Below are 25,939 nucleotides of genomic sequence, written 5' to 3' on the forward strand. Positions count from 1 at the left end.
AAGTGAACTTCATATGATGGAAATTTGACTCTATGGGATCCTTTTAGGACAGACTTCTTGGAAATTCCTATTGGATTTGTCCAACAAATGTGCTATCCAGTCCAATTCTTTTTACATTTAGTTCATTTCCGGTAAGAAAGAGTCAATAAAGTGTTCCACAGCTATGAGAACTCCTGGAAAACCCTGTTATATGCATCAAAAGCTAAATATTTAAATTCATCAAAGGGTTAGAATTGCTGTAATCTGAATTAACCACATGAACTTCGCGTCTTTTTTATTTTTTTTTATTGTTCCACGAAATCATTTAAATTAGTTTACTCTGCACTATCAGATCACTATCGGGCAACTTTGGACAGTTTTTCGAAAATTTAATTTTACCCTTGCGAGATCTTTCTGTTCGCTGCCTAAGATGCAGCTTATATGTGGATAGTTTTGGTTTTAGAACACCACTGAGTCAGGTGCAACAATCTTTACATTAAAGAGCGACGGACAGAGCGAACAAAGGTGTGAATGGTAGGGAAAAGCTCCCAAACAATCAAACGAAAGTGGGGAACGAATATCACGTACAAGTCATAAGTCGAGAGAAATCAAATAAGCCGCGTTAAACGTTAAACGGACGTATGTTTGCTTCCGTTTTTCTGTTCCCCCATATATATATATATATACATATGAATATTTATCTGTACAGACACGTGTTACTCTTAATGGTTTTGCTTTCTTTTGCAAAGATTGACCGGTGTTAAACTGAGAGGAAAAGCAATACGCGAGTTTTGTTGTGCCGGCACCGTGTGGTTCCCTTTGAATCTTCGCAACTTTTAGTCGACTCTACCCCTTGCGCACCGAAAGCGAGAAATCCAAACTAAGAAGCCAAGAGCTGTAGCTTCTCGTTTTGGGCATTGGGCCTGTGCACGCGTGTACTACCGATTTATTACTTACAAAACACTCTTTCAACACCGTTTTCTCAATAATATCTATCAGTAATCGAACAAGTGCACAGACAGACAGTCCAAACAGAAGGAAAAAGAAAAGCACCCATTTACTCACCACCGCACACGCAGGGCGGGTGTTCCGCGTGTAGGGAAGAGCAAGCAGCAGAAGAGGAGAAGGATTAAATATGTAACAAACAAACCCAAAACTAAGCAAGAAACAGTTCGATTTTCGCTCTCCGGTCCCTTCTTGGCGCTCCGCGTACAAAAGCAAGCGGTTTTTATCGAAGCAAATAGAAATAATAACTCCAACCATGAAGTTTTACACCCTGGCGTGTGGTGGTTCGTTTGTGTGCGTGTGTGTTGGTCATGAAAGAACTGTTGAAAGATGTTGCATAAAAAAAACACACTCACGCATTGCAGTTTCATTTATGAGGGAGTTTTTATTAAAACACTACGGTTCAGTATTTCGGCGCATCGACACACTGCTGCCAACTCTGCAGTGGGAATTGTTTTGCTTGCTTGAATTGTTTACCCGCCAGATTGGCTGGCAGAGTTCGTCAATACTAGATGTGTGCTGTTGCTTCTGCTTCTTCGGCTGCAGTAGTTCACCTGCTACACCTACACCTAGGAGATGCCATGGCCAATATGTGCCTGCTTCTTCGTTGGTTTCTAGCGGCCTCCCCAACGCAGACGTACAGTTTGTATACGCAAGTAGTGTAATACAGTGCGCGAAATGAAAATAGAACCACCGTATTTTTTGTTGTTGCAATAGCTGGGGATTTACGTTACCGATTGAGATTTACTTTGGTTCAGAATGTAAAAATAACCTTACACCTTTCAAGCGCATTGCTTCAATATATTGATGGGACTTTTTTCAATTATGTTTCAGCATACAATCCAAGACAAGTGCGATGTAAAAATAGTGCCAGTTAGACTTTGATAAACTTTTGATTCTAGGAACATTCTAGCAATGAAAACATGTTATTGATACAAATTAGTTCAATGAATCCCTCATTGGCTCATTGGCTATAATACAAGCTACAGCGAGTGATACTCGATCTTTTCCAAATGTTCCACACAGAAGAGATTTTAGCATCCTTAAGCTGCTATTTATCTTCATTTAAAAAAACAACAACCAAGGGTAATCAAATGATGTTTCATCTGGTGTCAGAGCTGGACGGCGTACTGACCACTTGATCATTTCAAAATATTTGTCAGAAATCCAGCCTTAAGTAATTGAGTGCATGCCTGTAACGACAACTTTGTCCACTGCAATAACAAATTGTTGCAATATTTTAAGAGCTCAGGCACAACTTAAAAATTAGTGTTTGCGATTATCGCATCTGTAGTGTTGCCACACATGGTAATCATCAAGTTAGAGGTTAATTTCACCTATAAAGAGAACATTTTCACAGTCTTTGTTGATAGAGAAACACATTCCAAAAAATTGGCACGACTTCAACCCGATCAAGAATCGCTTACGCTGGTATATATGCTATTGTATGTTTTAAGCTGTTGCAGAATTTGATAAACCACTATTTTCTACACCGGAAATAGTACTCAACAACGATTTTGATAAGCAACTGTTAGTTGATACACTGCTTTTGTATTGATTCTTCAACTATCCGGCATTGAAACATTATTTTTGCTCAGAGAGTCAAAAGTTTTTGACATTTTTCACAATCCTGCCGGCTCAAGTATCTGTTTAAACCGATATTTAAACCACCTTCACGGTCTTTATATACCTCTACCATATTAGCCTTTGGATTAAACCAGTCTGCTGGTACCAAAATGCTGGCTAGCTAACGGAAAAAATCGATTTTGCTTCTTTTTTGAATGACACTTCTTTTCTGGTCAAAACTAATCGAAACTGAATCACATGAATTCACATCTGTGCTGAGGAATATTCCAACATAATTGAAAAATATCCCATCAATACAATGAAGCGATGTGCTTGAAAGGTGTAGAACAGGTTATTTTAACATTCTGAACTTCTGAAAATCTCAATCGGCAATGTAAATCCACAATTATTGTCAAATACATGCTGGTGCTATTTTAATTTTGCACACTGTAGTAGTAGTATTTTGTTGCTGTTGCTGTGTTGTAAACGCCTAGTATATATATGTATAGTTGTATATCCAATTTATATCTTACACTGGGTTTTTTATTTATCTCCTGTCCTGGCGTAAGAGATAGAGGATGGATTGGCAGCGTTAAGTTTCCTGGGGGTTTCGTCACAGAAATTGTTTTCCTTTTCCTTCCATATTTATTTGTGGGTATAGTAAATTACTCCACCGCAATCTTGCGCCCCTTTCAGCATCTCTCGCAATCGGTACTACTAAGTGGGGGTTGGTGGTTGTTTTTTTCTTTCTAATACAATTCTATAGCATCTGATACTTTGGAATACAGTGGAAAATAGGTTTGAAGATGCTTCAAGGGGTGTGTGTGTGGGAGGGAGTTGAGTGCACTAGTGTGATTGTAAAGAGGAAAACCTTTGCAGCTACTAATACAGGCGGAGTATCTTTTTTTGTCTAATACCACGAATCTCGAGCAAGAGAAGTGTGCGTGGTGAACGAGTGAGGGTAGTATATGGGGGGGGAGAGAGAGAAAAAAACAAAACTAATTGGAGCCCACAGATCAGGGCTATTGCGTAGTAGGGACTTTAACATAAAAAAAAACAAATTAAAAAACAACATAAAATCAACAAATCAGTCAATCGTTCTCTACACTCTTCTAGTACCCTCCCCTGCTAAGTCATCTGTTTTTTTTCCATCTAAAGCTTATAAATTAAGTAAGAGTAACGCATTAAGTAACGTAAGCGTGAGGCATCTCTCCTAGCGATTACACATCGATCGAACTACCAGAGTAAGTGCTCTATGTACAATAGGGGAAGTGTTGGAGGTGTGTGTGTACGTCAGACACGCACTCTCTGTCGTCTCTGGCGACTGTGCTTTAATGCGCGCTCCTTACGGGTCTGCCCTCTATATCTCTTAGCTCTATCCCTAGGTTTGCTTGTTCCCCAACCTCAAGTTTTGTGTGTCCGTCCTTGTGTAGCTAAACTGAGGCTTCATCGATCACAGATATAACGCGGTTGTTGAGAAACCCGACCTGCTGGCTCGGGCGCCATTTGCTGTTCAGTCTGCAGTGCTGCTGGGGCTGGAGCGTGCTGGAGCCGGTGGCGGCAGCGCCCGCCGCCGTACCGGTTCCTCCACCCGCCGGTTTGCCCACCTCGCCGCCACCGGTCCGCCCCCCGCCACCGGCACCACCGCCGCCGATCGTGTTCTGTGGCGCGACGTCCGACTTGGTCGCGAGCGGTGGCAGATTCTTCGCGAGATCACCGTTCACCGGCTGATGGCTGTGATGGTGGTGATGGTGCGGATGGTGATGGTGATGGTTGTGGTGCTGCTGCTGCTGCTGGCCCTGGTGAGGATGCAGCAGGGAGAGCCCGTTCGTGTCACCCGGCGGGCCCATCGTCGGTGATGGCGTCGTGCCCGGCGGCCCGAAACCACCGGCACCGTGCTCGATCGGACACTCGGGATGATGGTGGCCGAGCAGCGTACCGCCGCCGGCCGCACCAAGGTGCCCACCGAGCAGGGCCTTCGTTTTGGAGAGGGACAGCCGGCGGCCCCGCTTGTCCAGCAGGATAGGAACTTCGGCACTGAGGTTGTTCTCGAACTCGCTCAGCATGAGATAGTTTTCCACCTGGCGGAAGGAAATGGGACGTTTTGTTAGTTTCTAGGCGAACGGCATATGGCGCGGTCCCAAAAGATTCTGGGACAGTCTGATTGAAAGTCATGGATCTGAATTATTCATTGGAATGAATCAATGAATCTGAATGAAGGGTTGGGTAATGCATGAACCTTAACAATATAAGTGAGATATATTAACATAAATCTGTTCTACAGGGTTGCTAATATTGTAGAATACAAAAAACTATAACTTTTACCAAATATTAAAACACCCACGAATCTTGCCAAAGTTGTCAACGTGACTAAGAGGTTGGTAGTCTTCATAATCATTTTCTGAGGACCTCATATCAGCTTCAATAGTCGTATTAGGTTTCATGAAAACTTGCCAGAGGGCCCTAGATCTACTTCCTGCAATTCTGGGAATGGAGCCTCCAAAGATTCATTGAACTCATGAGTCAGTTACAGTCGTGTTTTGAATACCTCCTAATTGAAGAAGAGATTGAACCTTCCCCAAAATAATTGGGATACTCTACCTTATTGCACGAGGTGATGCAGTCGCCGACGTAGTCCAGATCGTCCAGCAGGTTGTCCGGCAGGTCCATGTCGGCGATACCCTCCTCGGAGATGCAGGTCAGCTCCGGCTTGTCGAGCCCATTGATCGGCTCCACGATGCCGTCACTCAGCGGCGGTATCAGCAGCTCCGGCCCGATCATCATTGCCGTGTTGCCGGTGATGATGCCCGGCTCGTTGTCCGGCTCCTGCGAGAAGGAGAGTTTGCGGCGCTGCGGGCACGTTTCCGAGACGCACAGATGGCGTGTACCGTTCGCCCTGGAATGGGAAGGATAGAGTAAAAGGAAAGAAGAAAGAGCATTAGCAAAGAGACGGCCAGACCCACACAAGAGCTCAACGTTACCTGGTGTGCTTGTGGCGTGATACCGACCGCCGGTGCAGATCGATCAGAAACATCAGCACGCTGCCGACGATGGCACAGCCCGAGCTAAAGTAGTAGCCGGCCGTGCCGGACCCGCTGTCGTTCATGTAGCCCGAGATCGGCACGCCGAGCGCAATCGGGATGGCTTGCGCGAACTGGACGAAGCCCCAGGCGCGGGCAAAGTTGCGGGCCCGCACCTTCTCGTACGTGTACATCTTCAGCGAGTAGTGGTAGCCGCCGCAGAAGATGCCGTAGATCCACACGAACATCACGTAGCCGTGGTAGTTGCCGTGGACGGCGGTGAGCGCCAGGATGCAGACGCCGCACATGAAGATGGCCGTCTGGCAGAGGTACTGCCGGGCGATCCGGCACTCGACGCTATTCCGCACGACCAGCAGCCCGAACGCGGTGCAGCCGAGCGTCCACGCTAGCCCGAGATAGATCTGCAGGATCATCACCTTGTCGCCGATGCCGTCCTTCTGCACCTCGTGCGCAAGGTAGAAGATGGGTGTGTTGATGCCGAATGCGCTGCAAGAAAAAAAAAAAAGAGGAATGCAACAAAATCCTCGTACGTTAGAATCCAAACGCCCCTAGAAGAAACTTAGAATTCCAAAATGCCTACCCGATGCCGGTCGAGGCGAGCAGTATGCGCACGGTTTTGCTGCGCAGCGTGCTAAAGTCGAAGAATGGCGGCCGGTCGTCGTGCTTGTTCTTGTCCTTGATCTTGCGCTTCTGGTTCTTCAGGTGCAGGATCGCGCGGCGCTGCGGATGGTAGAGCGACGCGGACCGGTAGCAGGTGCCGAGGATGAACGTGATGAACACGGTGCCGGTGACGGCCTGCAGCCCCAGCCGCCACCCGATCGCATCGATCGCCGACTTGATAAAGGCGGACATCACGGCAATGCCGAGCCCGCTGCCCGACACGATGAAGATCTCCACGAACTCGCGCCGCTTCTTGAAGTACTGCGCCACCATCAGGGTGGAGCAGTCGCGCGTCATCCCAACGCCGACACCGACGACCGCACCTGCAAGACAAACCAGCCGGGTCGTGGGTGTTAGCGGCAACGACGGCGCAGCGTCTGTACCGTACGGGACTTACCGTAGCTGAAGAACAGCTGGTGGAACTGGGAGGCGAAGGAGGTGAAGAGGCACCCGAGGGCGGTCACCAGCCCGCCGATGACAGCCGTCAGCCGGGTGGATTTGCGCTTGCATACCGCGATCGTGATGGGTGATATGAAGAGTGCCACCGCGGTCGACAACGCGCCCAGCCATCCTGTGGAAACGAGACGAAGCAAGAAAGGGCTAGGGTCAGATATCTTGTTGGAGGTATTGCAGATATTGGAGTGGTAGACGTTTTTCGCACGAATAGCTCATCAGCAAGATTGAATCTGCAAACAGATTTCAAGATTCTGGAAATTCAATTCCACAAAGTGTCTGAAATCTCGAGCGTGCCTCATAAATCACACATCGGTGGTATGTGGGCGTGTATAAATCTAGCAACTACTTCTTAGGATCACACTGAATTAATTCGTCTTGAGCTCCAAAGACGAAAGGGTTTTTTTTATTGACATTAGGTTCCAAACCACACGCGCTTCTCGCGTCACAAGAAATTTCCCAGACAATACTCGACACTCCGACAACAAAAAAAGAAGTAAAACATCTCTTTCCAGTCTTTTCTCGCTGTTGTACGGTCACAATTTGTTCCCGTGTGTTTCCCGTTCCATCTTTTCCCGTCCGCGGACGACGCGCGATGATTTATGGATGTGCTCGCGATAGATAAACATGATGAATTGTGGCGGAGATAGCAATGATGAGTTAATAATGCTTTCACTGGAAATCGGATTTTGGCAGCAGTAGTTGAACTGAGCACTAATTCGATGCATTTATCTTGCGTCTAGCGTTGGGCGCACTCGGAGGACCTTGGTGACTTGCTGCTGCGTGTGCTACGCTAACTTGTATTAGGGAGGATTTTTCTCAAATTAATGAGCCCTTGTACTTACTGAGCTATGCAAGGGGCTTTGTTAACTACAATCAGGCACAGACAATATTATCCTAGGAACGACGTAGGTGTCGCTCAACTGGGTCAAACCCACTGATCCGCAAACAGTCCGGGAAGAGTGTTAAAATAAACGATCTGCTGCTGCTGTCTGTTATTAGGATGTTGTCACCCAACTACGGTAGCATGTCACGATAATACCTTGCCACTGTCCATTCTGTCTAATCTAGCTCGGTCCATTCGCAAGCCTGCCATCTGGAGCCGATGGTGATAATCGGAATAGGACCTCCAGCGAGTGTGTGTGTGTGTGTGCGTGTTTATTAGTCTCTTTTCTGTAATCCTCTGTCCGCTCTTTCCACTCGTAGGCAAGTCAGTTTGTAATCGAAATGAAAAAAAGTGTAGGCAATCAATGCAACGCAGCGCTTAAACACAATTTCAAATCGACTCAAGTGGGCATCCATGTGCGTGTGTGTGTGTGTGTGCGGAGAGGAAACCATAAAAATGGCTCGATTCATTTCCGGCTTACCGGGGCCGCAACGGAGCGGCAGCGGAAAGATATTGGCTAAAAACAACCATTAAAACTTTTATCCTACACCAGCAAACACCGGACGGAGGGAAGCCAACAACACACACACACCGAGTTCGCAACCGTTAGCCGGTGCAGGAATGTTTTATGTTTTTAATTTTTATTTTCCACTTAATCGTAGTGTCGCTCGGACGACGCCAGCCCGTGCTCCTGCCGATTACAACACCGGCATACGGCATACAAAAAAACGGCTGACTGAGCAATCGAATCCGCGTGTGTGTGTTTGGTTTGTGTCTGGTACCGTGCCGTGACACCGTGGCCGTCCTGGCGTCAGGATGTGAAGCCAAAGTTTTAACACATCACTTAAGAGAGAGTGTGAGAGCAAGCCAGTGCCAGCCGGGAGGATGTCGTCCTTCGACAAATGGCGATGGAGAAGAGCACTGTTACGAGCGTTTAGTCCTCTAATGAGTTTAGAAACAGCTGGCAACATTGTAAGAGGAAGTAACTGACATCAATTGTTTGAAGTGTGAATATAGACGTTTGTTCCCGATGTGGTCTCTCTTGGTGCTTTTAGTTGTTGTTTTGAAATTAATTTACCCTAATTAATTTATATCTTTTGTTGTTTTTAGAACTTTAAAATTTGATGTTACAAGTTGAACAAATCGTTTCTAATCAATAATGATACACACATATATCCAGCACATATATTTATGTGTTTTTCGCAAAATATTTCTACTGTTACGATGGTTGAAGCCATGGTTGTACGATAGAGCACATTTGAAGACTGGCAAAATCTTCAACCACCATATGTATTAAACCACTTTGAGCACCATACATATCTTGAAATCCGTTTATAAGTTGACATTAGCTACATAAGGTAGACAGATATTCAGATTCTATCTGGACTACAATAATTCGTGAATGTCTTAATTTTGGACTTATAATTCTCAGGAATCTTTCCTCCTGAATAAAAAAAAAATCTCAGGAACCTCACCAACAAGATTGCTACGCACCCACCAGAAATGTCTAAGATTGTAAAATCATACAATCTACGGATTGGACAAATATTTCAAAAATACTATGCCGTACTTATTTTTTCCGATCAATCACATGTTTGGGCAGAATGCAAAATGTGCTGTGTGAACTCCAATTGGAAAGTTATTTCCGTTGCATTTGAAAACTATCCGTGGTAGAGGCAAACTGATGGTAAATGCGACGGCTCCAGACAAATCGATCGTGTTACAATCTGCGTATTCGATCACGGGATACAAATAAGCAGTAACGAGTCTGTTCACTGATGCCACAAAGGTAAGTTCTTCTACAAGAGGCAATTTATTCCGAATTCACTATGCTACAATACGCTTTCTGCAACATCTTACGAGACCTTTTTGCTTGGAAATGATTTTAACATTCCTCATAACATGCCACATCGGTCACCTGTTTTGGATTTGTTTCTATTTGATCTAAACATTAACTTATATTCCTTTTCATCAATGTTTCTTATCGTTGTATACTGGTAGTATTCCATACACACATACATAGACCCAAAAAGGTAAGAAGAAATGCTTTCGATAAGACTTTATGTTAGCTGATGAGAGTTAGCTCAAGAAACTCGTTATTAATTATTTGGATCATATTTGACAAGCAGTGAGGTCTTCCAGGAACCAAGGAGAATAAGAGAATCTAGTAAGGATGGTTCAGATTAGAATTAGAATTGAGAAGAAATGATTTTAAGTTAGACAACCAGAAGCTGAATGAATCTGATTAACTGTAAATTGCATCCTAAACGTAATATCCCATCATAGGCACAATTTTGGCAGGATCAAATTCTAGGCACAGTAGCTTTGTCTCAACAATCTCACCATAATATTGAATTTGTTTACCGATATTAGACCACTATCAAAATATTCGATACCATTAGATTGTTTTGTAATTTCTTCTGATGATAATCTTGCAAATTTAACCAACAGGATTTCTAACACTCCACATAACACATAACTTTGCATTCCAATATCTTTCATTGAATCCATCAGCTGTAATATAATATTCAGAATATTTAATTACTGATGAAATCTTCCACACTTTCGAGTATTTACAGATATGTCGTAAGAAATTTACTCTAAAAGAATTTTAGTTCTGTGTATCTCTGTAAGAAAGAACCAAGAATTTGTTGAAATGCCAATTACGGAGTTTTTCCCAGATAATGGAACCTAACGGAAGCGGTTAAAAACTGGGACTGAGGATTGCTAGGAGCCTCTTCTCAAGCTCCTAAATGTCGTTATATTCACTTACATTATTTCTGTGAATTATTCATACCTGTTTATCTTCCCTGCTTGTTTTCACCGACTTCCACGCCATGTCTTTTTTCAGTTTTAATTAAATATCATAAATTGGTACATCTTTAAAAGCGCTCCTCTTCCCCTTCGCCGCGAGTCACCCACATCATCCCAGTGCTGTCTCTAGCCATCAAACCGTTCACCGTCGCGCACGACGTCTAGGCGGCGGCAAATTTGTGCACCGCGTGCCGGGAATGTTGGTTTTTTGGGGGGAAATCTAAAAACCGACGCCATAATTCAGCGGGATGGCTGCTAAATTACATTTTCCGCCTTGCTCACACTCGCCCCCCCCCCCCCCCCCGCGCACCGGGACGCGCGTGTGTCCGACAGTGACTAGTTTTTCTCTATTTATCAGCAGTCCTGGCAACCCATCTCCCAGCCGAAGGAAACGAAAGCACAAAAAAAAGCAACCATATAACACACGAAATACATTGACTTGACTGCTGCTCGCTCTTATGCTTCACTGCCTCGGGGGGTGGGGGCTGTACACCGGGAAGGAGAGCCCCGGGTAGTTTGGGCAGACAGCGAAGGGAATGTTTCGCTGACACTTGGCTGCTGATGGTAGCACATTTTACGCACATAGGAAGCACCAATTCATCGGCTGCATACATTTATGGAGCGCTGCAGTGGGCGGGAGGGTGGAGTGCAAATTACAGCGTGCAAATGATAAATCCACGAAGCCACAACCGCAGCGGAGGGCGCCGCGCGCGCTCTTACCCGAGGGACGACAATGTGACAATTATCGTAAAGCAGCATCAACACCGGCGGCGGCGACCACACTAACAAACCATTTCGTCCCACCAAAATACGATGCCCCATTTGTCTTGTCCGCCTTTTGTGTAGCCTGCGTGTAGCAGCATCCTAATCGGTGGTAAATTTATGCACTTGTCCGAGCCGTATCTTGCCCACCGTGCACAATAATGCTGCCCAACCAAGGCGGGCGGATCGGTGGCGGTGTGGAAATTAAATTAAAAGCATTAGCAAAGCTGTTGTTTATTAGGAAGCAATGATTGTGGCAGTGCTAGTGGCGATGCTATATCGCTGTGAAACTGCACAGTCAAATTGGATTATAAACTATAAATGGAATACTTTCTAACTAGGACTGAGTGGCGAAGTTTGGAAAGAATACGGCTGCCAGCACCCCCATGAGCGCACACGTACGCCTGCCCCAGCGCTGTTTGACCGCGGAAGTGCTGCGTGATCACTCAATGTATCTAAAAGCAGACCATTTTTCTCCCACGCCTCCCCCACACCACTAACCTTCCTACCAAAACATGGGTGGGAAAAACACATGCTCGTTTAGGCCATCATCTCGGCCTGGGTCGGCAAACCAGCTGGCCAAATAGACCAACATTCCAGAAGTGTGCTGCGCTGCCAGTCATCTTATGTGTGCCGCCAGCTGCCCGGAGCAGGAGTACAAACTTCTCAAGTTCATTACTTACCGAAAAGCAAGCAGGCCAAGCGTGTGTGTTTGGGGAGATATTAGGAGTGGGAGTTTTTATTTTACGGTCGGCCAGAGTTGAAGTGATGCGGTCAGGGCAGAGTTTTTCACAGCTGATGAGCCGACACAAGGAGCGGATAGTGCTGAGAATGTGATTACTTTTGAAAAGTAATCAAAACTGAGGCTCTTTTCCAATGCACACCCCTTTGAAGGGCACCCACGCAGAAGGGGATGTAAATTGGTTAAACAATTTTTGCACCCACATCTTCGGAGCGGTACGGTTCACAGTGAATATCAGTGAGTGAGGAAACTTAAACTTGTGTGTGCCCTCAAAACGTGTCCAATTTTTGGAGAAGCAGTTTTGCTGCTGCGATTTTTCCCTGCTCGGCGTATGGAATGTGTTATTAGTTTGATAGATGTTGGAAATAGTTTGATTAATTGAGAGAAGGAGTTCTAAGGAGATGTTTTATGCTTTTGCGAGATCTGAAGGTGTTTTAAGGAGATGTTTTATGCTTTAGCGAGATCTGAAACCATTATTTAGTTGACCCTTCTTTCGTGAGTAGCACTTCGAACATGCGTATGCAACTCTCATATGCGAGTTCTGTTCTTCAAGATTTCACTTCGATGGATGCTTGGTGCGACATGTAAATTAAATCCTCTTGATTAGTGCTAGAAACATAAATAAACAAATATACAAGGTGTGCGAACACCCTAATCTAGAACCCGAGATACGCTCCGATGTAAACGAAATGAAAAGGGCGTAACGAATACTAGCATTCTGATCTCACTCTTGTACCCTAATTATCCTCCGAAATGATACACTACCATCATATCATAGTATGGGTTTCCGGGGGTATAATTGATTGGAATTTCATTAAACAAACATTCGCATTTATGCAACACGTGAGAAGCATCGCTTTTGACCTGTTTGCATATTCGGATCAGAAAGTAATCTCTCTTCACTCTGCATCCCGTGCTGTGGCCCAGGCTACTCAAATTACGTGGGAGCGGGTAGATTAATTATTGGTGTCGAACGGTTGAGAAATGAGTATCGGTATCGTATCGGTTATCTGATATCTCACGGGTTCAATTCCTTTACATAGGGCAATTCGTTCGCTTTGTAATATTTGGTCTTATGGTATAATGAAAGATAGTTTAGAAGTTGCTGGAACTTCCATTTGTAATGTATCATGTTGTAATAGAATAACAAAGATGTTAGTTCTTTGGATGGATATTCAGATCTCAACTCTAAAGAAAATCACATCCCTTGGATATCACAGAAATTCCCGCGCATTTCATATGCATAATAATATTTTCCAAGATTCTTCATTAAATGCATGATCTTCAATGTTACAAGAGCTTTCAGCGACAGTTGAAATTGATAATCTTACTGGAAGCTATTTTTATAAACATATACAAAGTGGTAGCTTAGAAGTACTGTATGTATTTGAATGACCCTTTATTAGGTTTTTTGTCACTATGTGTCACACACATCAGTAAATTTTGCGTGAAGATCAACAAGGAGTATTATTTAGAACACTTTTACCAAGGCTAAGAAGCATTTTGGCAAAGACAGCTTTGGCTTTCAACAGATTTCAGCTCCAGCCCATAAGGCTTAGAACGTTCCGGAGTAGTGGAAGGAGTATTTACATAAGTGCATCGGAATAGCCTGGTACGTCTACGGGTTTGAACCTGTTGGACTTCAGCACTTGGAGATGCATGCTAGAAACGTTGAGTGACGTCAAACATTTCAATTTAAACGGTTTGAAGACGTGGTTTGTGCTATTATATGTGCAACGAGAAATCCAACCAGATTGCATTTTCCAGATTCCATCCTGTAGATTCCATTGTAATCTGTTCCATTCATTCCACTCTGTAGATTTCAGAAGAATTGAAGGAACCAATATTGTTGAGAACGAATCCTTGAAACATTCGAAATTTGGCAACGAGATCTCACGGTTAAGAAAGGAAACACGAATATCTTTCTGGATCTTGTAGAACGATTTGATTTCAGTTTTTACTTCTACAATAATAGACAAGGCAACCTCTGGAGCCAACCCTCTGAAGACAACCCAGAACTCCAACTCACCAGATCTTTTTCCCAGGATCAGTGACAACTAGTGACATCTTCAATTTTATGAAATCTATCAGAAACCGCTCAAGATTTCCAGCGTATTGATATTTCCAGTGTTCGGCGAAAACATTCTTCCACGACAAGTGTGGACCTCACCTGTGACGATGATCGACTCGATGCGGTAGGTGCGTCCGGCGGCCAGTATCACCACACCGACCGCCGTCTGCAGGCCGTGGGTGAGCACGTGCACCAGCACGCCGACCAGCACGATGATCCAGCCCCAGCCACCCTCCGGGTAGTAGTGCTGCTTGATCGTGCTGGTGCTGGTGTTGGACATCCGGCTGGAGGCGCGCTGCTGGTGCGGCAGATGGTGATGGTGCCGGTGGTGGAGCAGATGCGGCAGGGTCGGCGAGTGTCCATCGCCCCCCTCCCCGACCTCCCCATGCTCAGGATCTTCCTCCTCTTCCTCCACCTCCTCCTCCTCCTCATCATCGTCGTCCTCTTCATCGTCCTCCTCCTCGTCTTCCTCCTCCTGTTCCGTCTCTACCGCTTGCTTTTTTGGTTCGCTCGACTTCTGCTTGTCGCCCGCTTTCTCGGTGCGTCTTCTCAGGCGCTTCGGGCGCGCCTCACCGGCCGCTCGCTTCACCAAGCTGGCGCCCTGCGCCTGGGCGAGCGCTTTGGCCAACGCTTCCAGCTCGCCGAGCGGTGAACCGGCGGCCGGAGCGCTCTTACTTTTCGCCCCACCACCAGTGCCTCCATCGACGGGCGGGGGTGTGAGCGGCTCATCGAACACGAGCGAATGAGCGTCGGCACTGGTGGCGACGCCCGAATCCTCGTAGTTCCCGTACACCGGCTCGTTCTGGAATAGGATGCGCATTCTGTGGTTCGGCTGGCTTCCTCTAGCACCCGGCCATACCCAGCGGTGCCATGTTGCGAAACCTCTGCGACGTTTTGGACGTACTTTTGCGTGTTAACTTCCCCGCTGCGAACCCAAATCGACCGGCCTCACATCACGGCCGTATCAAGAACACGCTGTGCGGCTGCTTGATTTGTTTATTTATCAACCACACACACACACACACACACGCACACACTGTCACTCACGAATGCTTCTCCAACGCACCGCTAATCTACCGGCCCGAAAAACGCACTACATAAAAACGGGGAAAAAACAGAGGAAAAAAAACTGTCAACGGAGGAAAACTGCTTGCAGGGCAAGGGAGGGAAAGAATCCACTCAGCGGCAGAGGGGTAGATGTGGTATAAATATAATTTTATATGCCCGTTTGCTGCGCCGTTTCATCACCCAGCGAAGCAATTCTTCGCCCAAGCATCCCCGGGTTTGCGTCAGAGCGATGGCGTCTAGCGCAACACGAGCAGCCCCAGAACTTCTTTGCAGAGTGCGAGTGCGATCGAGTGGCTCTGGAATGCCGCTGCCGACACGGTGTCTCCGTAAGTAGACAATTTCTATGCCCTGTCACACTGTCTCGGGCCTGTCATCATACGATAAGCTGCAAACAATTGGGCGCAAAAGGCAAAGGCAGTACCTTTGACCGCAGCGCCAAGTTATCGGGGACATCGCGATGGTCCGTGATATTGCCTGTACGGTAGCCACCGGAAACTAGCCCGTTTGGATGGTCAAATATTGGCAAACCGATAAGGGGAAAAACGTGGGATCACATGTCCCGCATGTCTATTAGTTGGCAGATAGCGTGTGGTCCAGGACAATTTCATCTTCAATTTCGTCCCAAAAAACCTCGAACGATACAGCACTGGATCGGAAGAAGGGTTCTATAAATCTAATGTTTTTTTTTTGTGTGTCTTCGTTTTGTTTGCCAAGGAAGAACGGGAGATATTTGCGCTTCGCAGTCGGACATGTGCTATGCCGCTTCTTTTTCGTTGGTTACGGCCGTTTCACGGCTACATCTCGCGCACCACGCATCGCGCCAAGGTCTTGCGCCGAAGAAACACGCAAAAGAGTGTTTGATTTATGCGTGCGTTTGGTATGGTCGAAGGTTACCCTGTATGTGTGTGTGTGTGCGTGTTTCCCGCCCGCCGGGTTGCTGGATGGTGCGGTTACACCGGGTTACACCGCATCGGCGACACACCGCTGACATGGCTGCTGGTTGCCGGTCGGTCGCTCCCAATCGCTCAACTTCGTCAGCGATGATTTAGCGAGGATTTTCAGCGCTCCCACAGTAGCCTTGATTGTGGGCAGGTCGCATAGGGGAGCATCCCAAAATCTGCCGCCATTCTAATTAATAAAACCACGCCGAGAGGAGGGATTGGAGCTTCGGCATCCAGTAGGGAGGGAAACGATATTATACCTCTCTTGCCTCAACTGTCTCAACTGCGACATTGACAAGCTGCTGTGTGGGTTTGCAAGGAGCAGCATTTGCGCTGGGGGGGAAATCTCTTCATTTGTGAAAACAGAAGAAGCCATCGCACAATAAATCATTTGGAGGGAAAATACAGCACAGGTTCTTATTTTTACAACACCAGCGTCGCAAGACATCTTTGTTCTGGGGCGACTCTGGAGGAGGAGGGCGGGCGCTAGTGTCACTGCGTGTGATTTCCCCAACATTCCCCGAACAGTGGGCAAGAAACGTCATCAAGATTCGTTGTTTTTTTTTTGTTCCGAGCATTCTGAAACATGACGTTCGCATTCAACAGTCAGCTGCAGATGGAGGGAGATGTTTGCATCCAAACGCCCTCAATGTCACTCGAAAGTGGCATTGTTCTGCCAGCCCTGCTGTACCACGGCCAATGCATTTCTTACCCTTTCCCGTGCAGAAGCAGAAAGGGAATGCAAAAATGAAATGTTCCCGTTTCTTTTTTCACACTCCCTCATCCCAATCCGATCCAATAAAATCTGCGCTGGAGACAAGTGATGGAAGAACGAGAATAAGTTTTTATGGAGCAATTGGAAGTTGCAAAACTGAGTGTTTGCAGCAAGCCGAGCTACCCGAAGAAGATCTTTCCGATCGGATTTCCTTGTGCAGCAGCAGCAGCAGGACCAAAGTTTGCTTTCCGCCAGTTTTTGTTCCCCCACTCACTTTGACTCTGCTGTCAGACTTTGTGCGCTATTCGTTATTCGTTTGTTTGTTGCACATCTTCGGCAACACCTCATCTGCCTTCACATTGGCCATCGCCCGAAGAACGGATGAACTTTGTGCGGTAAGCAGCGAGATTTGTTCTACGTAACCCCTTGTGCACTAGGAAGCAACGGGAACTTCCTGCAACTCCAACATGGTATGGTGGTAGGGAAAGGTTTTGGGACGGCAGGCCCTGCACGGTATAAATCACGTGCTCGACAGGTTCGATTACATTTGCCGCGAGCTTGCAGGCAGGTTCGATGATTGGGGCCAATTAGGAATGGCTTAAGAGTTTTCTTGTTGCGTCTCACGCGTGTGTGGTGTCCAATTAAGAGGACGGCAAAAGTTTCAAGCGCCAAAGGGGAAGGAGAAGGTACAAGAATTTGCTGCTCTCGAGGCAAGTCCGGGCCCATGCTGCTCTGGTCCAATAAATCCAACGCAGCAATTGAGAAATTAGAATTTCTGTTAACTTCGCAAAGCATAAGCTTGAATATCTTAGGCTTAGGCTTAGTCATCAGACACTTCAGAAATTTCCCAACTGAAATCAGAACACTTGACACGATCCACGATCCAGCATTCGACTAAACTCTGCTCGGTGAAAGACAGTTTTTGCGCCGAACGAGTTGAAACAATGGCGCTGTAATTACATCCACCTGGAATTCCACCGCCAAACGTCTGGACACTTGTAACAATGCGCTCCACAAACTGCCGAACGGGTTAGTCTGATCGTCCCGATTACACCGGGCCACACGCTAAAGCCCGTGCCCGTTGATCCGTCCCAGTCTAGGTCTACGTTTGCCGTTGCTTTCGCGTTTGCTTTTGCGGTGATCTTCGTGCGCGGATCGTCTTCTGCACCGCCGTCTTTGCTGCCCCCTTTCTCCAAAACGACCGTTTCTGCCCTTTTGTCTACGACTATTTGGTTGCGTCCCCAATTCTCAGCGGGGCAATTTTTGCTTTGATAGAGTCGTTGATAGAGGTACCGGAGCACACTGGAAACTGGGTCCCATGTCACGTCACGCGGTGCGCGTGGCCTCAAACAACGTTCACACGTGTACTTCCTCGTGTTTCGTGGCATTTAGTTTGCCAAAATAGTGGCACTTTTTCTTTCTCCTGGCAGCCCCTCTGAAGTCCACAGAGACTCACAAAAACCCTTGGCAGTTTTCCTCACGCTCACAAAAAAAGTAAATTCACTCGGTACAAACACGGTCTCGGAATGGATAGGGAAACACAGTTTTCGGCACGAGAATTTTTCCGGCCAGTAAATCAACTGGGAGGAGAGGAAGAAAGGTGGACAGAGATCCGGATCGGTCCACCGTCGCCAGCGAACTAACCCGCGGCAACGGCGTGCCGAACCACCATGGGCTGGGAAGCCGCGGGAACGTTCAGCACAGAATCCGAACCCGAAGCGATTCGTACGCAGCACGATGCGGCTTCCCTTTATGCGGCTTTCGGCTCGGTATCGGAACCGGCTGATCGGACTCGGGCAGCCGGCCGCGGAAGGAAGGGCAGCCAATCGGGTGGAAACACCGCACAGCGCAGGGGTTTTCAGGTGTTTTTTAAGATAATCTGCACTAGGTTTAACATATTCAGGCTTTGTGGTTGAATATCAAATACATTCAAATGGTTCAAAATGTCAAAAATCAAAAGCAATATGGCTTATTTCAAGAATTCGTCATTAATATAAACAAAATCAAAGTTTGTCTTGGTATTTATAAATAGTTTTTACTGTATCATCTCCCGATGTACTTGATCAAATAAGGTGTTGCTTTCCACTATTTTTGGTTTTTATTTTTGGGTAGGCGAATATAGTTTTATTGCTATTTGTTTTGCTTCATTCGTCGTGTGAGGAGAGATAAAACAAAGCTGCGTGTGACATGCGCCTGATGTATCTTCCTTTACTTACCTTTTGCAATGATTAAAATATTAAACCTTCTGTATTCTGAACTCGACAGGGCTTCCTGTCAGTGTTTTGCCCTTTAATTATTCTTAGTGCACATTAAATTTTGTCTTTAAAACATCATCTTTTTACTGTAAGTGAATGTGTTTACCTGATATATGAATCTGTTCGTTCCAAAAGTATTCAATTTCAAATTCAATTTAAGTTAAGCAATTAATAATTTAATGAATTCAATTGAAAATATAAATAAGTTAATTACCTGTAAGTATGCAAAACAAAATTTTGCTCTTGTTTTGTGTAGTTTTTATGCCACAATTACATGATTGTCCTAGACACGCTTTGGTGGTCTAATTGACTCATGCGCTAGCGCATACATAGCCCGCACCCAGCCGTACAGGTTTGAAATCCCACTCGGACCCCGCGACAAGTCTTGTATTTTCTAAGACACACTTCCAAGACATTTCACGAAAGGGAAATTTCCATAGAAGATAAATCGTTTAACCAGCTAAGATAAGCTCCCCTGCAAACGCTGTGCGTGTGTGTGTCGAGAAAGGGGAGTCTCTCGGTATCATCGCGCGCGTGTTTTTGAACAGCTCTCTCGCAGTTTCCTACGCGCCAGCAGGAGCCGATGGGGACCCGAGCGAGAAAACCGCGCGAGGGAAGCCGAAATTCCAGCAAACACCACCACACAAGCGCTCACACGGGAGGGATATATGCTGGCGAACCTCCGGAAAAGATTGTGAGCAGCAGCAGCAGCAGCAGCAGAACCGGGGGGCACGCACATACACCGGATGAAAGTGAAATCTCGTTTCCAACAAAAACAGCAAGCACAACACACTCTGGCTGCTGCTCTCTCGGGTTCAACGTGCATCCGCGCGGGGACGATTTGTTTATGTTTGTGGGCCAGCCCGTTCGGTACCGCGTTAATCATTGACCGCGGTCACCCTTTAAATGAACTGTTTGCAATTTGGGTCGCATATTGCGCTTCGATTGTGTGCCGATCAGTTCGGCAGCACTTTGTGTTTGTATATGCAAACGGAAGAAAAGATGTGGAGCACCGTGACTCCAAAAAAAAAAAAAAAAACGATGTTGTTTGCATTTGCTCAATCCCCCCAACTACCAAGGGTGTTTGTTGTTCTCACCTCCATTCCGGCATAAGAAGTAGTCGCGCCGGGATGCGAAGTTGTAGAATAATGAAATGAAATAATGTTATGAGCTGAAGCTGCTGCTGCTGCTGCTGGAGGGGCAAACAAAAAAAAACAAACACACACCAAGAATGGGAAACTAAACAAAACCACAAGCAGAGCATCATGCACATCGGTGCACACTGATGGCAGTGGCGCCACCACAGTACTTGCCAGCCATAGCCAGAAATGGCCGCAGAATGGGGACTTTTCTGGAGCACTTCGTGTTCCACCAAATGTAAAAAAAACACACACACACACACTTACAACTTTCAGCGCACAATAAAATCGACATTAGATCGGACGGTGCCAAACCACCTGCAAAATGGGCAAAAAAGTGAAGTGGTACACTTGCACCACCCTGCCTCCCCAGTCCAATTCTATGAGATCAAGATTCATTGAAACCATTACACACCGGGGTAGTTTTGCGTTGCAGCTTAAAGGATATTCCCGGCTTGCTGCACATTATCCTCCCCCTCTTACCCCTTCTTTGCTCTCCCTCGTTTGATCAGGGACTTTCACCCCAATGTCAATGTGCTCGACAAACATCCGCCACGCTTATGGGTGCACACTTTGGGGAGGGGAGTTAGCTGCAGAGAGAGAGAAAAAATCGAGCACACGCACCCCGCTCGCTGTCAACCTTTTTGTTTCTAAGCTCACTTTTTGGCGCTTGTTTTTCTTCCGCTGCCCTACGCCGGGCGATGATGTGGGATGTTCCACCATTTCCGCAAATCGCGCTTAAGTACGCGCGGTACGGTGCACATCTCTCGGAACGTATTACAGAAACCAAACCGGGCAAAACTTCTTTCCACACACACACACACACACACACACACACACACACACACACACACACACTGCTGCACAAATTTGTCGCTAGAGGTACGGGAGGTAAAACTTTGACCTACTTTTCCCGGGAGGGGTGAAGGGGGGATTTTTTTCTTGTTGCTGTTGCGTATGTGAAAATAGTAAAATTCGACACTTTGCACTGTGTTCCTTTCCCACTGCCATCGCCACCGCCCTTTGCGTAGCGTGTGTCGAGAATATCGCGAGAAAAGCTCCATGAAAATTGGACAGGAAAGCAGCATCAGTTCCGCCGCCGTTTCCCGGGGCAACTCTTTACGGTGCAATGAGCGTGGAAAATGGTCACCCGGAAGAATGGTCTCTATTGTGGGGCATGTTTGCTCGCTTCCGCTCCAGGCAAACCGAACTCCGATGTGCTCGGAGCACGGCGGAGGGGCATCATGAGGTCATTGTTTTGTTGTTTTTTTTTGCACCATCTTTGCTTTTCAGCACTTACAAACGAGCTGAGAATTGGTACGCACGAGCGTGAAACAGGGACAGTTGCTGGTGCAGCATTTCCAATTAAATATTGCTCCTAAACGTGTTTTATCGGCCAAGTACAACGGTCTATCTAACTTATCTATCCATGTTTGTCGTAGATCGAGATAAATTGCTAGTGGACTAGTGCTGGGTAAATCTGAATCGGATTCATTAATCAGAATGAATCTTTGAAATGATTTAATGAGTCTGGATGGATTTCAGACATACATGAATCTCAAAAGATTCATAGACCTCGAAAGATTCACGAATCTCAAGGGATTAATAGATATTCAAAGATTCAGGTTCAGAGCTTGAGCTTCTTATTATTCTTCTTCTTGGCGTAACGACCTACGTGGTCATGTCAGCTTATACAGGCCATCGAGACTTCTTGGCCTATCGAGACGGTTCATGCGAGTCTTGAACCCACGACGGGCATTTTGTTCAGTTGTTCCGAGTAAACCCTATATCATGGGATCGTACAAATTCAATAGTTTTAAAATCGTACACCTCTAAAGATTAATGAATTCCTGAAGATTCATGATTCCTAATGGATTTGGGAATCTTTCGAGATTCATGAGTCCTTGGAGATTTATCAAACCTTGGCAATTCATGTCTTTGTAAAGATTGAGGATTCGATTCGAGATTGCAACTCATCGCTGAAGATTCACATGAATGAATCTCAACGGAATATTGATGAAACCCAATACTGTAGTGGATTATCGCTCTTTTTATCGATAATGGAAAAAAAACACAAAAATAAGTTCGATAATGAAATAAGAGCTACTAACCTTAATACAAGTATTTGAGCAGTTTTTTTTAAGTACGAGATGAACCTTAGTATAATTCAACAACAATGTACCTATAACTTCTCTAGTGTTTTTATCCTATCAACCAAAGCAAGTTCATACTAGCGTTGGGTAAATCTGATTCAGATTCATGCATCTGAATGAATCTTTGAAATTATTCAATGAATCAGAATCTCGGTTGTAGAGATTCATGAATCTCGAAAGACTCTTGAATCTCGAATGAATTTCAAAATATTCATGTATCTCAAAAGATTCACGATTCTGAAGGGATTCGTACGTCTCCAAAGATTCAACGAACTTGAGCCTCGCATTATTCTTCTTAAATTGAATCCTTAGAGATTCATTAATCTTTGAAGAGTCGATTCGCGATTCGAATCACTCATCAATACTGATTCATATGAATGAAACTCAACGAAAGATTCATCAAACCCAACACTAGTTCATACCACTATATTTTTTATCAAATTTTGTATGTAAGCGCTTATGTAAAGTAATCAATTTTTTGTTTTATTATCCATAACTGCTCGAATGTATGTAACTCCGTATAAGACATTCTCCCTTAATGTAATGAAACTGGAAACTTAATCAAATCTGCCGGCTAAATTCGGTTCGAGCACTTTCCTAGCAATAAATTGAACGAATAAACTACTCAAGTAAAACATGCAACGTTTGATGCCATGACAAATCGCCTCCTTCCGCACAAAGAAACATTTGACTAACAAAGAATTATGTGTGTGTGAGTATGCGTGGATGTTCATTTCTAAACTAGCAACTCATTGCACTCGGGTTAAACGACACCGCCAGTGTTCAAAGTTTAAAACATCAAACTCCGACACTGTCCCTGCTGGATGGAATAAAATTATGCGAAGTGTGTTTTTTTCTCCACTCCCTACGTCCTCTTTCATCAGTTTATTTCATTGCGGTCTTTGTTGCAGCGAAACAAGAGCAGTGCACACGCGAATACAAACTGCAAATGACATTCGTCCTTGCGTTGGACAGTTTTTCGTCATCACAAAGCAACAAAAAAAAGGAGGCCAACCAAGCTGAAACGTTCAACCGTAAAACTGGAAAATGTTGTACGCGCGCCGGGAGGAAATGGCAGAAAAAGAGTAAAAAAAAAAAAACCGTTCCGGACACAAACGAGAATGTAGAACACAGCCAAATGCTTTGTACTGCGCGTGTAACCGATTGCAGGGTGTTGATTTCCGTCCGATGAGAGTTTCCACTTCCGAGCGAGTCAAAATCCCCCTAACCAAAACCCACCCGGACCAGGAGCCTGGAGCGTCCTGGAGGTGGGTCGTGTTTTTATTTCACACTTTATTGTGCACATTTCATCGCCCCAGCGGCCGACGTTTACGGTGGGTAATTAATTATCCTAATCAAATCAAACCGCTCGCGTATATGAGCGGCGCAGACACGGCCGTCTGTTTTCCAAGCTTCCCCCCCCCCTTCCCTTGCCCTTTTGATGGACACTGATTAATGGATGGACTACGCAAAGGGGGGAGGGCCCAACCAAGATGGTCACCCGACACAAACCGCAAGCCTGCCTGCTGCCCTGCCCACCGCAGAAGGTTGAAGGTTGCAACCGGCACGTACGCGCATAAGTAAACAAGTTGCTTGCCCCTTGTGCGGAGCAGCGGGGAGGTGTGTGTGGTTTTTTTTTTGTTTGGAACGAGAGCATAAATTTCACTTTCAATCATAAATCAACCGGGCCAGACCAACAGTATCACAGGGCGGAAATATTACCACGCACCAGCTTCTCGCCCCAACTTCGACGCTCCCAGCAGGCCGGCTGACAATTTTCGGGCTAGCTGCCAACGTGGCACATCAAAATGGCAAATTAGCCCCTTCCCCTTCGCCCGACCCTGGTATCTTGATCTTCCAATGCGCGGGAGCGATTAATTGCCGCGCGTGTCTAGGAATGCTGACAGGTGGAAAACATGAAATGAAATTGAAAAGAAATGCAGCTTTCGCGTGCAATTAGCGTGTGTGAGGCAAGATTTGCTATGCCGTTTGCATACCTTAAGGCGATATTACAGCTAAACAATCTATGCTGTATGCAAACAGTACTATACGCAGTTAGAAGTATACATAATTTACTTATATCGAAAAGATTACGACGTTTTGACCATTATGCATTGAGCAATTATATGACTCAATTATACTTGAAACAGTGCTGATCAACCAGATCATGCTCTATGGACCAAAACTGACAGTAATTCGAACAAGCAATATCTAGGGTGTACAAAGGGTGGAATAGGTTTTCCCATTTTCCAGTATAACAGTAACTTCACTTAAACCTCCCACGTGAACGGACGGCGGTCGTCGTCTCTCGGCTTCAGTACCTATAGGACCTAAATTCTCCATCTTTCAGATCATTCTCTGTACTTCAAATCGATGGGTAATGACTTACTGAGATACTTAAACTGTCTTCGCAATGTGTTTGTACAAGTTTTTCATCGAGCTAGTCCATCCATCCTCAAGTTTTCGCAGCTTCCCTGTACGTTCGCTTGTCTTCTTATCAGTTTGAAACCCTAAAAACGGGGTTGGGGACAACTTACTTCAGCTAGAAGACGGTTACCATAAACATTAAGGCCATTTTATGTCGACCTTTGGTAGATATTTTTCCTCACATAGTCAACTCAAGCACAACTTCAAGTAAAAAAGAATATTTAGAGATCACTAATATTAGAAACGAAATACTAAAGATGACTCTTATACATATAATAGTGTTGTCTGATGAAATTCCTCTCGACAGTGTCGAAAGCCTGTATAGTCCGGCATGTCCGCGTAGTATGTTACGCCAAATTGAAGATGAAACCCCAGGAAGATCAGCTTCACTAGAAGGGTCATCGACACTATTAGTGCTGTAATTTATGTCCGCCGGTATAACGGCTTACAGGGTTTCCCACGATTTATTGGTCAGTTCCCATGATTTTTTGGTGCGTTCTCACGATTTTTTGGTCGTATCCCATAGATTTTTGGTTCGTTCCCATAATTTATTGGTATTTTCCGATTGGACATCAATACAATTGCACCAAAAAATTCTGGGAAACGACCAAAAAATCGTGGGAACGCACCAAACAAACATGGGAACCCACCAAAAATTGATGGGAACCAACCAATAAATCGTGAGAAACCCTGTATAGATTCTGCTAATCCAGTGGATGTGCAGATATAGTGGTTACGGACTTCTAGATGCATTTGACACTTATCCTCATGAACTACTACTCAAACTTCATTGATTTGGTTTCTCTCAATTGATTGTTACTTGGCTCAAGTCTTTGCTCTGTGACAGAGAAAAATAAGCTACGGTCGCCTCGACAATGTCTCCCGTTTTTTGTGAAATTTTTTCTAGCGTCACACAAGGACGCGTCTTAATAGACATCCCCAGTAGCGGGTTTACAGTCTCGGGGGCCCTAAGCAGTAAGAGTTGTTGACCCTTTGTACATTATTACCGGGGGTACTCGGCATCCGTCTTTGATTATGTAACATTTTAACTTAAATTTTGTTGCCACCGGGGGGGGGTGCTTATGGTTCGTCTAGCGCGGGGCCCCAACGTCCATAACCCACGGGGCCCTCCTTGCTAATACAGTACCATATTCTATCAACTGTTATGGATTATGTACTAAAGATTGCGGGGCCCCTCATTGACGGGGCCCCCCGCAATTGCTTACTTTGCTTACCGTTAAATACGCCACTGGACATCCCTA

The 25,939-nt window shown here is 45.6% G+C and overlaps 1 protein-coding gene across 10 annotated transcripts in view; it reads right to left on the reverse strand.

Annotated features, from left to right (window-relative positions):
* Positions 1–1,349: 1,349 nt before the first annotated feature.
* Positions 1,350–25,939, reverse strand: part of LOC120906829 (monocarboxylate transporter 12-like) — a 119,037-nt gene continuing 94,447 nt past the window's right edge. For 6 of the 10 annotated variants that reach the window (XM_040318891.1, XM_040318892.1, XM_040318897.1 and 3 more), the window contains 5 exons: positions 6,649–6,822; positions 6,172–6,574; positions 5,532–6,077; positions 5,152–5,446; positions 1,350–4,631 (listed from right to left, as the gene is read on the reverse strand). In XM_040318891.1, coding sequence (XP_040174825.1) covers positions 3,984–4,631; positions 5,152–5,446; positions 5,532–6,077; positions 6,172–6,574; positions 6,649–6,822 — 2,066 coding nt within the window. In that variant the 3' untranslated portion in view covers positions 1,350–3,983. Of the gene's footprint in view, positions 4,632–5,151; positions 5,447–5,531; positions 6,078–6,171; positions 6,575–6,648; positions 6,823–14,078; positions 15,073–18,159; positions 18,331–25,939 lie in introns of those variants that run through there. The other 4 variants (XM_040318890.1, XM_040318888.1, XM_040318889.1 and 1 more) reach the window with 4 other exon arrangements.

The sequence above is a fragment of the Anopheles arabiensis genome, chromosome X (assembly GCF_016920715.1).
Source record: "Anopheles arabiensis isolate DONGOLA chromosome X, AaraD3, whole genome shotgun sequence".
NCBI classification, from domain to species: domain Eukaryota; kingdom Metazoa; phylum Arthropoda; class Insecta; order Diptera; family Culicidae; genus Anopheles; species Anopheles arabiensis.